The 20,793-nt window shown below is 39.7% G+C and overlaps 1 protein-coding gene across 6 annotated transcripts; it reads right to left on the reverse strand.

Moving 5' to 3' along the window:
- Positions 1-12,814: 12,814 nt before the first annotated feature.
- LOC112699639 (uncharacterized) lies at positions 12,815-18,962 on the reverse strand. 6 transcript variants are annotated; one of them, XR_011864370.1, is made up of 6 exons: positions 18,682-18,962; positions 18,166-18,586; positions 17,972-18,070; positions 15,555-17,589; positions 14,527-15,455; positions 13,704-14,440 (listed from the first exon to the last, which is right to left on the reverse strand). XR_011864370.1 is itself a non-coding variant. In XM_072200157.1 (3 exons), the coding sequence occupies exons 2-3, from the start codon at positions 14,800-14,802 to the stop codon at positions 13,970-13,972; spliced, it is 747 nt and encodes a 248-aa protein (XP_072056258.1). In that variant the 5' UTR covers positions 14,803-15,455; positions 15,555-15,924; the 3' UTR covers positions 13,704-13,969. The 6 variants fall into 6 exon arrangements, 1 of the variants encoding a protein (XP_072056258.1); XR_003152598.3 differs by lacking the exons at positions 13,704-14,440; positions 14,527-15,455 and adding an exon at positions 12,815-13,418 and having other exon boundaries at positions 17,405-17,589; positions 18,682-18,954; XR_003152592.3 differs by lacking the exons at positions 13,704-14,440; positions 14,527-15,455 and adding an exon at positions 12,815-13,418 and having other exon boundaries at positions 17,361-17,589; positions 18,682-18,948.
- Positions 18,963-20,793: the final 1,831 nt, after the last annotated feature.

Here is a 20,793-nt window from a genome sequence, read left to right on the forward strand (position 1 = left end):
GGAGATACAAAGCCAAAATCTACAGACCAACCTATCTACCCACAAAACAAAAGCATGCAAACACAAGGCATGTCGTGAGAGAAGAAAAGCTAACCTTTATCCGAAAGTGAAGGTTGGAAGAAGCAGAAGTCTCCAAACGAAAGAATGCAGCACGAACAAAGCAAGAAGAAATTTGAAAGATTGCAGAAACGGAAAAATGAAAGAGAGGGAAAGTATTTATAAACATGCTAAGGGGCATAATGGTAAAAACGGAGCAGTCATTAATGAGAGTGCACCGTTACCAAAGCCATCAATCCCTAAACGCATCCCTAACAGACACGACGCTTGAATAGACGTAACTGTCAGAAACAAAAGGTCGCGAAAATCACGTCGGTTTAAAAACCCGTGTTTCCTCCAAGAAAGTCGGCTACGAACCCGAGTTAAATACTTGAACCGAAGCTCTAAAGAGATCTTGGGCTCAAGTAGGGGAACTGTTCATACCCTGGCCCAATAATAAAGGCCCAGGTCCAAAAGAAAGGCTTAGTCCAAAGGATTGAGCCTTACTACGCACCGACCTAGTGTCAAGAAGTTGGTATTGACTACGACTTGTCCTAAAGAAGTCGGGCATGAGATTAGCTGGCAGATAAACACTCATTCAAATGAGTAACCGCCCCTAAAATCTCTCCAACCGCTTCATCAAGCCATATCTTAACCTCCCTAAGATAATGGGACGGTTAACACCCTAAAGATATGGCACTACTCCAACGGTGGTTATTGGCTCACCACTATAAATTCACTGACACCCCTCAGGTATCTTTAAGCCTAATACTCTCTAGACCTGCTAACACCCTTGCTAACTTAGGCATCGGAGTGTCTTTGCAGGTACCACCCCCCATTCACTCACGCACACAAGTCAGAAGGAGGCTCCAGCGCGCGAACCAGCTCGGAGACTACCATCCGTGAACGATTGGGCCAACCAACGTCATCTAATCTATTGATCTCCGGTTACCCACCGTAACAGAAGTGTAACGAAAAAAAATTGTCAACGTAAAGAAATTTTTTAAAATTTAAAAGCAAAATTTAATTAAAATAAAAATTAAAATGCCTAATCTAAGCAATCAAACAACTGATAGTTGTTAATCACAGTCAATCCCCGGCAACGGCGCCAAAAACTTGGTGCGGTATTTTACAACCCACACTACTAATCGGCAAGTGCACTGGGTCGTACCAAGTAATACCTTACGTGAGTAAGGGTTGATCCCACGAGAATTGATGGATCAAGCAACAATAGTTGAGTGATTGGCTTAGTTAAACAAACAAAAATTGATTTTGATATTGAGATGTTCAAAAGGTTTAAGTTGAAAATAAGACAGACACATAGTAAATAAGTTGGGAATAAAATTTTAGAGAAACAGTTAAGGCTTCAGAGTTATCTATTTTTCTGGATTAACTTTTCTTACTAACTATTTTAATTATGTAGGATTTAATTTATGACAAACTATTTGTGACTAGACCCTAATTCCTTAGACTTTTCTAGTCTCCTCTAAAATTCATCAATTGCTAATTCCTTGGTCAATTAATTCCAATTAGAGGGTGATGATCAAATTCCAGTTTACATGCCACAAAAACTTTAATTACCCAAAAATAAAAGGATTATATGTCACGTATCTCGTTAAATCCAGATAATTAAAATTTATGAGAATATGTTTTCAAGCTGTTGTTCTAGTAAAGAACTTTTCCAAGTTTTACAAGAACTCAAATAGAAAGAGGGTCATACTTCCGTTCCACCCAAATTCGTAAAATAAAGAGCGAAAACAATTCTTAAATTATAAATCCATACATAAATTAAAATAGAAAAAGTAATAAAATCAATCCATACAAATAGACAGAGGGTCATTTGTGCATATTCCAGTCCACGCATTCACGTCAAGTACCCGATCGCGTCATTGCGATTTCTCCATTCCGCGCGGTCGCGTGAGCAACGCGTCCACGTCGGTCTTCGCTGGTCATCTCTTTGGTTTTTTCTTTTTCTCTGCAGAAACTTTATCAAATCCATCCGAATGCTACTGGTGCACGAAATTGCAATCACACTTTTGCAACCATGCACAACTAACCAGCAAGTGCACTGGGTCGTCCAAGTAATACCTTACGTGAGTAAGGGTCGATCCCACGGAGATTGTCGGCTTGAAGCAAGCTATGGTTATCTTGTAAATCTTAGTCAGGATATCATTAATTATCAAGTTTGATTGTGAAAAGTAAAAGAACATGAAATAAGTACTTGTTTTGCAGTAATGGGGAACAGGTTGAGGTTTTGGAGATGCTCCATCTTCTGAATCTCTGCTTTCCTACTGTCTTCTTCTTCAAGCACGCAAGGATCCTTCCATGGCAAGCTGTATGCAAGGGTTTCACCGTTGTCAGTGGCTACCTCCCATCCTCTCAGTGGAAATGTTCAACGCACCCTGTTACGGCACGGCTATCCATCTGTCGGTTCTCAATCAGGCCGGAATAGAATCCAGTGATTCTTTTGCGTCTGTCACTAACGCCCAGCCCTCAGGAGTTTGAAGCTCGTCACAGTCATTCAATCATTGAATCCTACTCAGAATACCACAGACAAGGTTTAGACCTTCCGGATTCTCTTGAATGCCGCCATCAGTTCTAGCTTATACCACGAAGATTCTGATTAAAGAATCCAAGAGATATCTACTTAATCTAAGGTAGAACGGAGGTGGTTGTCAGGCACACATTCATAGTTGAGAATGATGATGAGTGTCACGGATCATCACATTCGTCCGGTTTAAGAACAAGTAATATCTTAGAATGGAAGCAAGCATGATTGAATGAAAAACAGTAGTAATTGCATTAATCCATCAAGACACAGCAGAGCTTCTCACCCCCAACCATGGGGTTTAGAGACTCATGCCATGGAAGGTACACAAAGAAATGTGTAAAGTGTCATGAGGTACAGATACAATGTCAAAAGATCCTATTAATAGTGAACTAGTAACCTAGGGTATACAGAAATGAGTAAATGACGTAAAAATCCACTTCTGGGTTCACTTAGTGTGTGCTTGGGCTGAGCATTGAAGCTTTCATGTGTAGAGACTTTTTCTGGAGTTAAACGCCAGCTTTCATGCCAGTTTGGGCGTTTAACTCCAATTTTTATGCCAGTTCCAGCGTTAAACGCTGGAAATTCTGAGGCTGATTTGCAACGCCGGTTTGGGCCATCAAATCTCGGGTAAAGTATGGACTATTATACATTGCTGGAAAGCCCAGGATGTCTACTTTCCAATGCCGTTGAGAGCGCGCCAATTGGGCTTCTATAGCTCCAGAAAATCCACTTCGAGTGCAGGGAGGTCAGAATCCAACAGCATCTGCAGTCCTTTTCAGTCTCTGAATCAGATTTTTGCTCAGGACCCTCAATTTCAGCCAGAAAATACCTGAAATCACAGAAAAACACAAAAACTCATAGTAAAGTCCAGAAAAGTGAATTTTAACTAAAAACTAATAAAAATATACTAAAAACTAACTAGATCATACTAAAAACATACTAAAAACAATGCCAAAAAGCGTATAAATTATCCGCTCATCACAACACCAAACTTAAATTGTTGCTTGTCCCCAAGCAACTGAAAATCAAAGTAGGATAAAAAGAAGAGAATATACTATAGACTCCAAAATATCAAGGAAACTTAGCTCCAATTAGATGAGCGGGACTAGTAGCTTTTTGCTTCCGAACAGTTTTGGCATCTCACTTTCTTCTTTGAAGTTCAGAATGATTGGCATCTATAGGAACTCAGAACTCAGATAGTGTTATTGATTCTCCTAGTTAAGTATAATGATTCTTGAACATAGCTAGTGTATGAGTCTTGGCTGTGGCCCAAAGCACTCTGTCTTCCAGTATTACCACCGGATACATACATGCCACAGACACATACTTGGGTGAACCTTTTCAGATTGTGACCCAGCTTTGCTAGAGTCCCCAATTAGAGGTGTCCAGGGTTCTTAAGCACACTCTTTTTGCCTTGGATCACAGCTTTATTTCTTTCTTTTTCTTCTATTTCTTCTCTCTTTTTTTTCGCTTTTTTTTTGAATCACTGCTTTTTCTTGCTTCAAGAATCAATCTGATGATTTTTCAGATCCTCAATAACAGTTCTCTTTTTCCTTCATTCTTTCAAGAGCCAACAATTTTAACATTCTCAAAACAACAAATTCAAAAGACATATGCACTGTTCAAGCATTCATTCGGAAAACAAAAATTATTGTCACCACATCAAACTAATTCAACTAGTTTCAAGGATAAATTCGAAATCCTGTACTTCTTGTTCTTTTGTGATTAAAGCATTTTTCATTTAAGAGAGGTGATGGATTCATAGGACATTCATAGCTTTAAGACATGAATTTTAAATTTTATTAATTATGAATTAAGAACAAGACTTAAAAATAGATATAAGATGAGACTAAAAATGGAAAACAAAAATTTAAATAGACTCTTAATGATAGAGGTTTTCACAGAGTTAGGACTCAACAACCTTGATTTTGAGAAGTGGATGCTCCCTCAAATTGAGAGGAGAATTTTTGGCGTTTCAGTTCTTGAAGTTCACGCCCCTGCTTCTCTTGTTCCTTCAGCAATTTGCAGAGCATGCAGTTCTGATTCTGCTGTTCTTCCTTAAGTTGCTCCATAGTCTCTTGCAACTTGGTGATAGATGCTTCTAGGCTGGCCCAGTAGCCAATTTCAGGAAATTCAGGGAGGAACTCCTGCGCCCTCCTTTTGATAGAGTTGTCTTGCATTTGTCCTTCCATTGACTTCTTGGTGATTGGATGTTCAATGGGTATGAATTCATCTACGCCCATCTTTACCCCAGCCTCTTTACAGAGTAAGGAGATCAAGCTTGGGTAAGCCAGTTTGGCTTCAGTGGAATTCTTATTTGCAATTGTGTAGATCTCACAAGCAATCAGATGATGAACCTCCACTTCTTTTCCAAGCATAATGCAATGAATCATCACTGCTCTCTTGACAGTGACCTCAGAACGGTTGCTAGTGGGCAATATGGAACGCCCAATAAAGTCTAGCCAACCTCTTGCAATTGGTTTGAGGTCTCCCCTCTTGAGTTGGTTTGGGACACCCTTTGAATTGGTTATCCACTTAGTTCCAGGGAGGCATATGTCCTCTAGAACTTGATCCAACCCTTTGTCTGCTCTCACCATTCTCCTATTAAAGAATTCAGGATCATCCTGTAGTTGAGGCAATTTGAAGATTTCTCTTATTTTGTCCAGATGGAAGTACATAACTTTCCCTCTGACCATGGTTCTGTAAGTATGGTAAGCAGTTCCAGTCATTCTCTGCTTATCTGTTAGCCACAGATTTGAGTAGAATTCCTGAACCATATTTCTTCCAACCTTTATCTCAGGATTGGTTAGAACTTCCCATCCTCTGTTTCGAATTTGCTCTTGGATCCCCGGATATTCATCTTCTTTCAGATCAAATTTAACTTCCGGGATCACTGACCTCAGACCCATTATTTTGTGATAATGGTCTTCATGTTCTTTGGTTAAGAACTTCTCTTGATTCCAAAGATTCTTTGGATTATTCTCTTTCTTTCCTCTTAAATTGGTTTGTTTTCCCTTAGGAGCCATGATCTTGATGAATCTTGGCTCAGTGATCACGGAAAAGCACACCAAACTTAGAGGTTTGCTTGTCCTCAAGCAAAAGAAAGGAAGGAGGAGAGAGAGGAGAAGAGCAAATTTCGAATGGTGTGGGGGAGTGGTGAGGCCGAACGTGTTTTTATAAGGGGGGGAAGGAGATTTCGAAAAAAATTGAAAGGAGATTTGAGAAGATATGGAGAGAATTTGAGAGAAGGGTGAGTTTTTGAACAAGATTTGGGATTGATTTGAGAGAGATTTGAAGAATGATTTTGATTTTTGAAGATTTGAAAGTGAATGATGAAAGGTTGAAATGTGTTTATGTAGAAAGGTATGGGAAAGAAAAGGAAAGTTTGAAAAAAAATTTGATTGGAAAGCAAAATCTTGGTCCCCCACCTTTCTGGCGTTAAACGCCCAGAATGGCATCCATTCTGGCGTTTAACGCCCATTTGCTAGCCAATGTGGGCGTTTAACGCCCAGCTAGGTGCCCTGGCTGGCGTTAAACGCCAGAATCCCCTTTGTCACTGGGCGTTTTGCTAAACGCCCAGGATGCTGCACACCTGGCGTTAAACGCCCAGAATGGTGCCCATTCTGGCGTTTAACGCCCAAAATGGCACCCTTACTGGCGTTAAACGCCCAGAATGGTGCCCATTCTGGCGTTTAACGCCCAAAATGCCCCTTACTGGCGTTTTTTCGCCAGTAAGCTCTTTTTCTCTGCTTTTTGCGCTGAATCCTTCTGTAACTCTGTGAATTCCTTCAATTTTGATAATTGCCTCTGTAGAAACAAAACATATAACCTGTTAATGACTGGGTTGCCTCCCAGCAAGCGCTTCTTTATTGTCTTTAGCTAGACTTTTACTGAGGATCATTCCAGCCTCAGTTTTGAGCATTCCTGCTCAAAATTGCTTTCAAGATAATGCTTGATTCTCTGTCCATTAACAATGAACTTTTTGTCAGAATCAATATCCTGAAGCTCAACATATCCATATGGTGATACTCCTGTAATCACATACGGACCCCTCCATCGGGATTTAAGTTTTCCTGGAAATAATCTGAGCCTAGAGTTGAAGAGCAGAACTTTTTGTCCTGGCTCAAAGACTCTGGATGACAACTTCTTGTCATGCCACTTCTTTGCCTTCTCCTTATAAATTTTTGCATTTTCAAAGGCATTGAGTCTGAACTCCTCTAGCTCATTTAGCTGGAGCAACCTTTTTTCACCAGCTAACTGAGCATCCATGTTTAGGAACCTGGTTGCCCAGTAGGCTTTATGTTCCAGTTCCACGGGCAGATGACAGGCCTTCCCATACACCAGTTGGTATGGAGAGGTTCCTATAGGAGTCTTGAATGCTGTTCTGTATGCCCACAGAGCATCATCCAAACTCTTTGCCCAATCCTTTCTTCGGGCTATCACAGTCCGTTCTAGGATTCTTTTTAGCTCTCTGTTAGAGACTTCAGCTTGCCCATTTGTCTGTGGATGATACGGAGTTGCCACTTTGTGGTTGATTCCATATCTGACCATAGCAGAGTATAGCTGTTTATTGCAGAAATGAGTGCCCCCGTCACTGATTAGTACTCTAGGAACACCGAACCTGCTGAAGATGTGTTTCTGGAGGAATCTCAGTACGGTCTTGGTATCATTAGTGGGTGTAGCAATTGCTTCTACCCACTTAGATACATAGTCCACTGCCACCAGAATGTAAGTGTTTGAGTATGATGGTGGGAATGGACCCATGAAGTCAATTCCCCATACATCAAACAATTCAATCTCTAATATCCCTTGTTAAGGCATGGCATATCCGTGAGGCAAGTTACCAGCTCTTTGGCAACTGTCACAGTTACGCACAAACTCTCGGGCATCTTTATAGAGAGTAGGCCAGTAGAAGCCACATTGGAGGACTTTAGTGGCTGTTCGCTCACTTCCAAAATGTCCTCCATACTGTGATCCATGGCAGTGCCATAGGATCCTTTGTGCTTCTTCTCTGGGTACACATCTGCGGATCATTCCGTCTGCGCATCTCTTAAAGAGATATGGCTCATCCCATAGGTAGTACTTGGCATCTGAAATTAATTTCTTTCTTTGCACTCTGCTGTACTCCTGGGGTATGAACCTCACAGCTTTATAATTTGCAATATCTGCAAACCATGGAGCTTCCTGAATGGAAAAAAGTTGCTCATCTGGGAAAGTCTCAGAGATCTCAGTAGAAGGGAGGGACGCCCCAGCTACTGGTTCTATTCGGGACAGATGATCAGCTACCTGGTTTTCTGTCCCTTTTCTGTCTCTTATTTCTATATCAAACTCTTGCAGAAGCAACACCCATCTTATTAGCCTGGGTTTTGAATCCTGCTTTGTGAGTAAGTATTTAAGAGCAGCATGGTCAGTGTACACAATCACCTTTGATCCCACTAGATAGGATCTAAACTTGTCAATGGCATAGACCACTGCAAGTAATTCTTTTTCTGTGGTTGTGTAATTCTTCTGTGCATCATTTAGAACACGGCTGGCATAATAAATGACGTGCAGAAGCTTGTTATGCCTCTGTCCCAACACTGCACCAATGGCATGGTCACTGGCATCACACATTAGTTCAAATGGCAATGTCCAGTCTGGTGCAGAGATGACTGGTGCTGTGACCAGCTTGGCTTTCAGGGTCTCAAATGCCTGCAGACACTGTGCATCAAACACAAATGGTGTGTCAGCAGCTAGCAAGTTGCTCAAGGGTTTTGCAATTTTCGAAAAATCCTTTATAAACCTTCTATAAAATCCTGCATGCCCCAGAAAGCTTCTGATTGCCTTAACATTGACAGGTGGTGGTAATTTTTCAATTACCTCTACCTTTGCCTTATCCACCTCTATTCCCCTGCTTGAAATTTTGTGCCCAAGGACAATTCCTTCATTCACCATAAAGTGACATTTCTCCCAGTTTAAAACCAGGTTAGTCTCTTGGCACCTTTTCAGGACAAGTGATAGGTGGTTAAGACATGAGCTGAATGAGTCTCCATATACTGAGAAGTCATCCATGAAGACTTCAAGGAATTTCTCCACCATATCAGAGAAGATGGATAGCATGCATCTCTGAAAGGTTGCAGGAGCATTACACAGACCAAAAGGCATCCTTCTGTAGGCAAACACGCCAGAAGGGCAAGTAAATGCTGTTTTCTCTTGGTCCTGAGGATCTACTGCAATTTGGTTGTAACCTGAATAGCCATCCAAAAAGCAGTAATAATCATGACCAGCTAGTCTTTCTAGCATTTGGTCTATGAATGGTAAAGGAAAATGATCCTTTCTGGTGGCTGTATTGAGCCTTCTGTAGTCAATACACATACGCCACCCTGTGACTGTTCTTGTAGGAACCAGTTCATTTTTTTCATTATGAACCACTGTCATGCCTCCCTTTTTGGGGACAACTTGGACAGGGCTCACCCAGGGGCTATCAGAAATAGGATAAATAATCCCAGCCTCCAGTAATTTAGTGACCTCTTTCTGCACCACCTCCTTCATGGCTGGATTTAGCCTTCTCTGTGGTTGGACCACTGGTTTGGCATTATCCTCCAACAGGATCTTGTGCATGCATCTAGCTGGGCTAATGCCCTTAAGATCACTTATGGACCACCCAAGAGCTGTCTTGTGTGTCTTTAGCACTTGAATCAGTGCTTCCTCTTCCTGTGGATTTAAAGCAGAGCTTATAATCACTGGAAAAGTGTTACCCTCTCCCAGAAATGCATACTTCAGAGATGGTGGTAGTGGTTTGAGTTCAGGTTTGGGAGGCTTATCCTCCTCCTGAGGAATTTTCAAAAATTCCTTTGTTTTCTCTGGTTCTTCTTGATCAGGTTGAGCATCCTTGAAGATGTCCTCAAGCTCTGATTCTAGGCTTTCAGTCATATTGATCTCTTCCACCAGAGAGTCAATAATGTCAGCGCCCATGCAGTCATTTGGTGTGTCTGGATGCTGCATAGCTTTTACAGCATTCAACTTGAACTCATCCTCATTGACTCTCAGGGTTACTTCCCCTTTTTGTACATCAATAAGAGTTCCTCCAGTTGCTAGGAAAGGTCTTCCTAGAATGAGAGTTGCACTCTTGTGCTCCTCCATTTCCAGCACCACAAAGTCAGTTGGAAAGGCGAATGGCCCAACATTGACAATCATGTCCTCTATTATGCCTGATGGATGTTTAATAGAGCCATCAGCAAGTTGGAGGCATATCCGGGTTGGTTTGACTTCTTCAGTCAACCCAAACTTTCTGATAGTGGATGCAGGTATTAGATTGATGCTTGCTCCAAGATCACATAGGGCTGTCTTGGTGCAAGCGCCTTCTAATGTGCAAGGTATCATAAAGCTTCCTGGATCTTGAAGCTTTTCTGGTAAGCTTTTCAAAATGATTGCACTGCATTCTTCAGTGAGAAATACTTTTTCAGTTTCTCTCCAATCCTTCTTATGACTTAAGATTTCTTTCATGAACTTAGCATAAGAAGGTATTTGCTCAAGTGCCTCTGCAAACGGAATCTTTATTTCAAGAGTCCTTAGATAGTCTGCAAAGCGGGCAAATTGCTTATCCTGTTCCGCTTGGCGGAGTTTCTGAGGATAAGGCATCTTGGCTTGATATTCTTCAACCTTAGATGCTGCAGGTTTATTCCTTACAGAAGTGGTTGAAGAAGCCTTTTTAGAGGGATTACTGTCAGCACTCTCAGGTGTCTGATCCTCCCTTGGCGTCTGAACGCCAGAATTGGGTGAGGATTGGGCGTTTAACGCCAACTTCTCTCCCTTCTCTGGCGTTTGAACGCCAGAACTGGGCAGGGAATGGGCGTTTAACGCCAGCTTTCCCCCCCTTTCTGGCGTTTGAACGCCAAAAGTGTTCCTCTCTGGGCTCTTACTGTCCTCAGAGGGATTTTGAACAGTGGTTTGGTTATCCTCTGTCAATTGTTCTTTATTTGGCTTTTTGCTACCTTGAGCAGTATTATTCAATGTCTTCCCACTCCTCAGTTGAACTGCTTGGCATTCCTCTGTTATCTGTTTAGATATTTGCTGTTTTGCCTGATTCAATTGCAGTTCTATGTTCTTGTTAGCAGTTTTAGTTTCATGGAGCATCTCTTTAAATTCTGCTAACTGTTTTGTCATCAGGAGCAATTGTTGATTAAGCTCAATCATCTGTTCTTGAGGATTAGGATCAGTGGCTACTGCCATGACTTCCTCTTTTGGGGAGAACTCATTGCTAGAGTACAAATGTTGATTTCTAGCAACAGTATCTATAAGCTCTTGAGCCTCTTCAATTGTCTTCCTCATGTGTATAGATCCACCAGCTGAGTGGTCTAAAGACATCTGAGCTTTTTCTGTAAGCCCATAGTAGAAGATGTCTAACTGTACCCACTCTGAAAACATTTCAGAGGGGCATTTTCTTAGCATACCTCTATACCTCTCCCAGGCATTATAAAGGGATTCATTATCCTCTTGTTTAAAGCCTTGGATGTCCAGCCTTAGCTGTGTCATCCTCTTTGGAGGGTAAAAGTGATTCAGGAATTTGTCTGATAACTGTTTCCATGTCTTTATGCTTGCTGTAGGTTGGTTATTCAACCACCTCTTAGCTTGATCTTTTACAGCAAATGGAAACAGTAATAGTCTGTAGACATCCTGATCCACCTCTTTATCACGTACTGTGTCAGCAATTTGTAAGAACTGTGCCAGAAACTCAGTAGGCTCTTCCTGTGGAAAACCGAAATACTGGCAATTTTGCTGCACTATGATAATGAGTTGAGGATTTAGCTCAAAGCTGCTTGCTTTGATGGGAGGTGTACAGATGCTACTCCCATATGCAGCTGTAATGGGGTTAGCATATGACCCCAGAGTCCTTCTGGACTGCTCAATTCCACTTAGGTCCATGATGGAGAAAGGGAATATGATATGAGTTGCAAGTAGATAAAATATATATATATATATTTTTTTGAATTAACCGAAAAATAAAATAAAAACAAAGGGAAAAAAATTCGAAAATTAAAAGAAAATAAGATCAAAACAAATTGAAAACTAAATCAATTAGTTAATTAAAAAGATTTTGAGATTAGTAATTGGAAAGATATGATTGAAAAATTTTTATGAAAAAGATTTGATTTTTGAAATGAGGAAAGAGAAAAACAACAAAATGACACCAAACTTAAAATTTTTAGAAAATCAAACACTATTTTTCGAAAATTTTAAGGGAAAAACACAAAGAGGACACCAAACTTAGAATTTTTAAGGATAAAAAAGGGACTAAGGACATGCAAATTCGAAAATTAAAGAAAAACAAAAGCATGCAATTGACACCAAACTTAAAATATGAAACTAGACTCAACTAAAAGACTCTAAACCAATGAAAATAAAACAGTCCTAATCTAAGCAACGAGATAAGCCGTCAGTTGTCCAAACTCGAACAATCCCCGGCAACGGCGCCAAAAACTTGGTGCACGAAATTGCAATCACACTTTTGCAACCCCACACAACTAACCAGCAAGTGCACTGGGTCGTCCAAGTAATACCTTACGTGAGTAAGGGTCGATCCCACGGAGATTGTCGGCTTGAAGCAAGCTATGGTTATCTTGTAAATCTTAGTCAGGATATCAATAATTATCAAGTTTGATTGTGAAAAGTAAAAGAACATGAAATAAGTACTTGTTTTGCAGTAATGGGGAACAGGTTGAGGTTTTGGAGATGCTCCATCTTCTGAATCTCTGCTTTTCTACTGTCTTCTTCTTCAAGCACGCAATGATCCTTCCATGGCAAGCTGTATGCAAGGGTTTCACCGTTGTCAGTGGCTACCTCCCATCCTCTCAGTGGAAATGTTCAACGCACCCTGTCACGGCACGACTATCCATCTGTCGGTTCTCAATCAGGCCGGAATAGAATCCAGTGATTCTTTTGCGTTTGTCACTAACGCCCAGCCCTCAGGAGTTTGAAGCTCGTCATAGTCATTCAATCATTGAATCCTACTCAGAATACCACAGACAAGGTTTAGACCTTCCGGATTCTCTTGAATGCCGCCATCAGTTCTAGCTTATACCACGAAGATTCTGATTAAAGAATCCAAGAGATATCTACTTAATCTAAGGTAGAACGGAGGTGGTTGTCAGGCACACGTTCATAGTTGAGAATGATGATGAGTGTCACGGATCATCACATTCGTCCGGTTTAAGAATAAGTAATATCTTAGAATGGAAGCAAGCATGATTGAATGAAAAATAGTAATAATTGCATTAATCCATCAAGACACAGCAGAGCTCCTCACCCCCAACCATGGGGTTTAGAGACTCATGCCGTGGAAGGTACACAAAGAAACGTGTAAAGTGTCATGAGGTACAGATACAATGTCAAAAGATCCTATTAATAGTGAACTAGTAACCTAGGGTATACAGAAATGAGTAAATGACGTAAAAATCCACTTCTGGGTTCACTTAGTGTGTGCTTGGGCTGAGCATTGAAGCTTTCATGTGTAGAGACTTTTTCTGGAGTTAAATGCCAGCTTTCATGCCAGTTTGGGCGTTTAACTCCAATTTTTATGCCAGTTCCAGCGTTAAACGCTAGAAATTCTGAGGCTGATTTGCAACGCCGGTTTGGGCCATCAAATCTCGGGCAAAGTATAGACTATTATACATTGCTGGAAAGCCCAGGATGTCTACTTTCCAATGCCGTTGAGAGCGCGCCAATTGGGCTTCTGTAGCTCCAGAAAATCCACTTCGAGTGCAGGGAGGTCAGAATCCAACAGCATCTGCAGTCCTTTTCAGTCTCTGAATCAGATTTTTGCTCAGGACCCTCAATTTCAGCCAGAAAATACCTGAAATCACAGAAAAACACACAAACTCATAGTAAAGTCCAGAAAAGTGAATTTTAACTAAAAACTAATAAAAATATACTAAAAACTAACTAGATCATACTAAAAACATACTAAAAACAATGCCAAAAAGCGTATAAATTATCCGCTCATCAGCTACCTAAAATGAATAAAATTGCACAAAACTCAAAATAGCATCCATAGTGGCTAAAATATAATTAATTCTAAATTAAACTCAATAATTTAGATGCAAATTCACTAGGAAAAGATAGACAAGATGCTCACACATCACATAAGCAGAGTATTTGACATTAACAGAACCTTAAAAGAAACTTAACTCAAAATAAAGTAACCATCAAAAGGATTGGCTGGGAACAAGCCAATAATTCAGTACAAGAGTTTGACCAGAACCTTAACAAGCAAAACATAAGCAACAAAAAGTAACCAACAAGTTCACACTGTTTAACCAGAACCTTAACACAAACTTAAAGCTAAATAAACCAACATCCATGGTATATAACTATGACAATTTGATGCTAAGTGTTGTCATTTTCCTAAAGCAATCTCCATTTTCTTGGACGTAACTTTGCCATTAACTTTAATTTCCTGGGAGAAACATGAGGTCCTCCAGTAAGACTGACAGAAAAGTGCCCAGTGGGTTGGCTTGAAGCTGTGGCAATGGATGGCTGAGATGCTGGAAGAGTTGTGGTGGTTGGCTGTGATGAGGATGCAGAAGGTGCTGAGGTTTTTGGGCTTGCAATCTTGTTGGGTGGTGGATCATGTTGGGTTGATGATGTGGGCTTGGTGGTCCCCTTGGGCCTGCCTCTAGGCCTTTTTGGCTGTGCTACAATGTTGGACTGGACTGAAGTTGGTGGCTGTGTTGCTGAGACAACTTTTCTCTTGACAGTGAGCTTAGGAGTGGGCTGTGTAGATGCAGTTTTCTTTCCTCCCTTAGCAGCAAGAGGGTTTGACTTGTTGCTTCCCCTGGATTGCTTGCCTTTGCTTAGATTCTTGAAATTTTGGGCCTATGAAACAGTTGCAGTTAATATAGATGAACATAAGGCTTAATGAAAAATCTGAGACAAGCAATGTAAAACATTAATCAACATACCTCATTCTCAATAGGTTTAGGGCATCTATTCTTATTATGTCCAACAACACCACATATAGAGCACCTTTGTTTCTCCCCCTTCCTGGACATGTGAGTACAGCTACTTTGTTCTTCATCTCCAACAGATGATTTCCTTTTTTTGACTGGCCTGTGACTAGGCTTTCTATATGGGGGAGGCATCACATCAGGATGTGGAGTAATCTCCCATAGATCAGGTCCGTTCAATGGTGTATTACTGCTTCGTAGCACTTTGGGTATGTTTCTCTCTTGTAGCATTTGGCCACATAAGGTTCCAAGCCAAGCCCCTTGAACTTGATGCAGCTAATCGCATGGACACAGGGTATATCACTCAACTGCCACCTTCTACATGAGCACTCAAAGGATCCTAAGTCAACAATAAACTTATCTAACCCACTTACAACCTCATATTTCTGAGCTGCAGACCAATATGGCCGTCATTCCCCAGCAGATCTAGACCTCCTCTCTAACTTGATTCTAATCCTAGGTAAGATTGTCCCTGCATGGTTTTGAGCCAAATCCCTATTTTCTGCCCATCTAATCATTAGTTTAACCCTGATCTCCTCTAATATTGTAAGTATAGGTTTCTCTCTAGCATCAACTATGGCAGCATTAAAGCTTTCAGACATATGGTTTACCAGTGTATCTACTTTAGAATTATAGGTAAACCTAGATCTAGACCAATACCTAGGAGGGATAGCATTTAAGTACTTATATGCTTCCTGATTAACAACTTTCAGTTCAGCCATGTTCCTCTCCCAGTCCCTCCAGTGAGTTGCCTTAGCACACCTCCACATTAGTTGCTTCAATTGTAACCCTGGGAACCTTTTCCTGAAATTGCTGTATAGGTGCCTCACACAGAATCGATTCTCCACACCTGGTATAACTTCATCGTATGCTGGCAACAAACCCTGCAAGTAGAATGTGGAGGAGCATACAGTTAGTGATAATTTAGATGCAGTAATACACAACAACAATGTACATAAGTCAATGTGGTAAGAGTTGCTTACTTTCTGCTGGTCAGACATGAAAGTAGTTCTTCCCATTTTCTCAATACTAATGTCATATGCAAGATGATGTAGGAGCCAAGTCTATGAGTCATTCGTCTCGGCCTCTACAACCGTATATGCAAGAGGCAGCATTTGGTCGTTTGGATCCCAATCAATGGCAGTGAGCAATTATCCCCCCAGGGTGTCTTCAAAAAATAGCCATCCAAACCAATGAATCTCCTACAATGACTGAAGCTTTGCTTGCATGCTTCCAAGCAGATATAGATTCTCTGAAAGATACAGTAGCTAGTCATGGATGAAGATTCTGCTGCATTATCTTGTTCAAGGAACCTCTGCACCTGTATGCGAACGGAGGATCCTGGATTTGCCCGCATCACCTCATGTGCATAATCATATATCCTCTTATACTGCTCTCGGAAGGTTCCTTGGATTTCATCCAGTGCAATCTGCTTGGTCCTCGTTGCCATTGACTTGGTGACAGTCAAGTTTCACTTGTTTTGAGCCTTTGACACTAACTCCCTAATCTTCACCTTCGGATTTGATTCGACCTTCTTCTTGAATGCATTGCCAAGCCATCTCGAGTGCAAAATCTTCACCCTGTGTGCTTGTGTACAAATGTGACTCAAATTCATGCTGCGAAGCTGCCAGTATCATTTTCTTTCATTTTCGCAGCATATACCCAAAACGGACACTCGCCAGTACAAACTGCCCTAACCCTCTGCAGATCACATTTCCTAAATGTGATCGCCCTAGCTGTCTCCACGGCATATGCAGTCATGGTGTCCTTGAACTCCTCTCTGGATGCATACACTGTGCCCACTTCCCACTTGTATTGGCTCATGTCTTTTTTATGCTTGTGAGTTGGATAACTCTGTCCCTGGTGGTCTGAATCTGAGACATCACCTCCAACCTCGTGGTCATTCTGTAATCATCACTCCTTACTACATCCTCCTCTCCAAAGTTATCAGTTGTGACACCATTCTTTTTCACTGCCCTACTTTTTTCATTCACCACATTAACATCTTGAAATCCACTAACATCAGGATCAAGCTCATCTTCACTGTTGGTAAAGTTCAAATCTTCTTTAGTCTCCTCCTCTTCCTCAGATGGTTTATACTATGAATCAACGCTGTCACTATCACTATAGTTACCCATATCAGTTTCCAGATTAACATCATCACCACTCTTACTATTCTCTGCCCCAAAGATATCAGCAGCTGGTTTAGCATGTTTTAAACCAGCATGTTCTCCTCCATACACAACCAGCTGTTGTCCCTCATCATCCATCCTATGATCCCCCTAACATCAATGTAGCCAGAAGTAGGAAATACGTCTTCCTCCTCAATCTTGTGCACTATATACAACTCAACATAATCTCTTAACTCCAAGGTTCTGAAAACCGAACCGGTCATCGAATCGCTCTAATTACTGGTTCACTGGTTCATAGGTTCAATCGGTTCGACCGTGGTTAAACCGAAAAAATCGTTTTATAATAAAATAATAAATAAAATACAAATAAATACATGAAAATATAATTATATTCTAATGTAAACTTTAAAATATCATTCAAATTAAAAATACTACATAAACCAGAATGTTATAATCTCATTCAAATACAAATTCAAAAGTCAAAAAATAAAACAACCAATCAAACATAACATAGCAACATCAATATGCACAAAATTTCAGAATAGAAGAAAATTTTATGGAGTAAAACAGCTACCTATTTGCTCATTCAATCAAAGAGGAAGGAGGAAGAAAAAAAGGACAAAGTCCATATCATCCATAATTAACATAGAACTCTACCTCATGCTAGGGGAATGAAGAGCAGAGTATAGTACTTTGCTAACCTACATATCTGAGTTGAGATATTCAATAAAGGTTCACAAAACTTATAGTGCAAGATGCCTGTGATGGAGGCTTATTTATTTCTGATTGAATATAATCATCAACAAGCTCGAATAACTGTAAAGATGTCTGCAGCTTGTAAGGGAATGCTCGAAAGGTGCATATCTCTTCCCATCTAAGTTTTAGCCTAAATAAAACAAATGCCTTAAGAAATGAGAAAACAACACAAAGAACAATATACTAATCATAGATAGTGACAGCCACCAAAATCAAATGTTATTATATCAAGGTACATGAAAAAATCCAGTTTTAGGATGCATAACAAAACCAATGAAGATTAATTGAAGATCATATCAGATCCAATATATATATACATAACAAAACCTATAAGGACTAATTGACATGATGAAGATTTTGCATTCTTAAAACACTGGAGAAAAGTATAAACTATTAATATTTATATAAAAAATAATCCCGTCCCAGATAAGATTCTAATGCTGAAAAGAACTCCTAAATAATAGCTACAGACAAATATACTAAGAAATTTACAAATAAGGAGTAAGTCATACATGCGAGAATCAGGATCTTTGCGTGTATCATATCCTTTCTTGATCCAGAACCTTAGAAATGGTCCATTGGAAAAGTAGTAGGAAATTCTAGACAAAAGCCTACAAGAATAAAGAATAAAAGGTTACTGCACAAGTATCTAGCATTTCAATTGCTGCAAATTAAAAAGCCAATGACTAGATTTTGGGCAAGTCACCTTCTAAGCTTGCTATGTGTAAATCTTAAGCCGATATCAAGCAAGCGTTCAGTAAGAGCATTTTTGGACTATATAGGCCGTTCATCAAACAATCTAGATACAGCCATTTGTGATTCCCGCTGATCCGAACCTTGTGGTACATATTCCTCCCAATTAACTATCTTAGGAATCTGTAAGCAAGCTAAGTAAAACCAGAAACACTAAAGTACATTTTTATCACAATATGTCTCTAGAATATGTTCTTGTTCTCTTGTTTCGAAATCATTAAAAAGAGTCAGAACTCAGAAGTATTAACAGGGTTTAACCAAAATTTCCTCCAAACACAAAAGAAAAGGATATCTTTAATGTCAAAATCAAGTGCAAGGACTCGCTCCATGTCCATCTGCACACATGGCGCTGAGTAATTTTTGCTGCTATGGATCTGTATTATCATGTAGCATTGTAGAAATACATATCAACAGTCGCTCTTATATTCTAGTATACCAAAAGGATTGAAATCTATGCTTAGATCCTTACTACAAAATTAACTCAACGGTTTTGACTGCGCGACGGTGCTGACTGCGCGATGGAGTTGACGGAGCTGACGGCACGACGGAGCTGACAACGCGACGGTGCTGACGGCAGGACGGTGCTGACGGCGGGACGGATCGTGATGGCGTTCAGGCGTTCTCTATGTCTCTCACTCTCTCTGACCCTTGATGAGAGTGGAAGTGAAGTGCTGAAGCTGAACTGTGGGTGTGGGAGGAGGCAAGTGCGATTGTGCGAAGGGCAAAGGGAATTAGGGTTCACTCTCACGCAAAACGGCAGTGTTTTGCTGCACAGCTAGAAAACCGGCCAGATCCTGGTTCAGTTCGACCGACTGGTAACCGGCCGTTCGTCGGTTCAATGCCGGTTTCTTAATTTTAAGGTTTTTTTTATTGTCCGAACTGCTTTAGCGTCCGGTTCACGGTTCGACCGACCGGTTCGAATCGGTTTTCAGAAACATTTCTTAACTCAGCTATGTTGCACATAGCAATGGAATCTACATCAGATTTAAACAACTTCAAATTTTTTTCCAAGTCTTCGTGTGTAGGATCCTTGAACCACAACGAAGGGATATTCTCCTGCACATAACCAAACTGCCTTAACTCTGCATAGGTTTCAAATACGGACCACCGATCACCATCAATCTCTTCTATCACTGTTGTTTCTCCCCCCATATACTGTAATGGCCCATTCCGATAGGTAAACAACCCCATGGTAGACTTTCAGTTTAAAGTACATCATTGTCTTCTTCAACAACCTACAGTGCCATATCACATAAATAAAAAAAATTAAAAAATAAATTGCACAGTGATGTTTATCCCTAATCTCAGTAAACAGCGAAACATACCTGAATGCCTGTGCACGACCCTGCCTTCCAGTAAACCAGACTCGACTTCGGTCTTCAGTCCAAGAAAACCTTCTGTCGTTTCAGATTCTTACTTAGGATACGGTGCAACTACATTGGTGAAGTGAAATGTTTTGATTAGTTTTGGTGTTTACGTTGAGGGTTTGAAAGCATATAAAGGGGTGAAGTGTTTCTCGCGTAACACTTTAAGGTCAGAAGGGTATTGTCGTCATTTAAAAAAGTTTACACTGTAAAGGACGATTTTAAATTTAAATACGACTTTAAGAATGATTTTAAATCAAAATATACATGAGAGACGATTTTGATTTTGACCCTCAACGTGAGGGATAAAACAATACTTGTTTTTTTTTTATTATAAACGCTTCAATATGTTTATTTGAAGGCACATATGCCATTGTGCCGTATAATCTTATCCCATTAATCTCCATGCAAACTTATCCTAAAGTTTGATTCTCAAGAAGGTGGCTCCTGATTATTCTGAACTGTTTTTTTTTTTCTTTTAGTTTTCTGTTGCATAAAACAACAACTTATATCATGTACCTATATTAATATCGAAGTTGCATGCATGGCATCATAAAGCCTCAAACAAAATTTCAAATTATCTATTTCTTTTAAGAATTTGATTTTATATATTTTCAATATAATTTTTTTACACAAATAATTAATTGTATATTATAATAATAATAAAAATAATAAATTTTTTATTTATTATTTAAAGACATAGATTTACACCTTCAAAATTGATTTTATTTTGTTTATAAAAAAATGACAAAAAACCAAAAACTAGGAGGAGAAACACTTAAAGAAGACATTGAATTGTATTTGCAATTGTGTCCAAATGCAATATATTTAGGGTGTGAGGCCCTAATGGAACGAGGATCAAGGGTCATGGCAAATCACATGGGGTCTAACCATATGAGACAGTGATGTCTCACCTTAAAGGGTGAGAGTAAGAAGGACCACCACCACACATGTATGCATCTATTTTATACGTTCATAATATTAGAGAGACAATAAAAAATCAGTTAAAATAATTTAAATTTATTTTATTTATTATTTATTAATTTTAATAATAATTAATAAATATTAAATAAAATAAATTTTGATTGTTTATATTAATTTTTTTATTTTTTAAAAATATATTAGTAAGTAATAACTAGTAAGCTTTAGCAAATGTAAAAAGAGATATATATCTCAATAAAAGAATAAATTGGTAGAATATATAATTACGAAAAGTT

This window comes from Arachis hypogaea, chromosome 1 (assembly GCF_003086295.3).
Source record: "Arachis hypogaea cultivar Tifrunner chromosome 1, arahy.Tifrunner.gnm2.J5K5, whole genome shotgun sequence".
Classification (NCBI taxonomy): domain Eukaryota; kingdom Viridiplantae; phylum Streptophyta; class Magnoliopsida; order Fabales; family Fabaceae; genus Arachis; species Arachis hypogaea.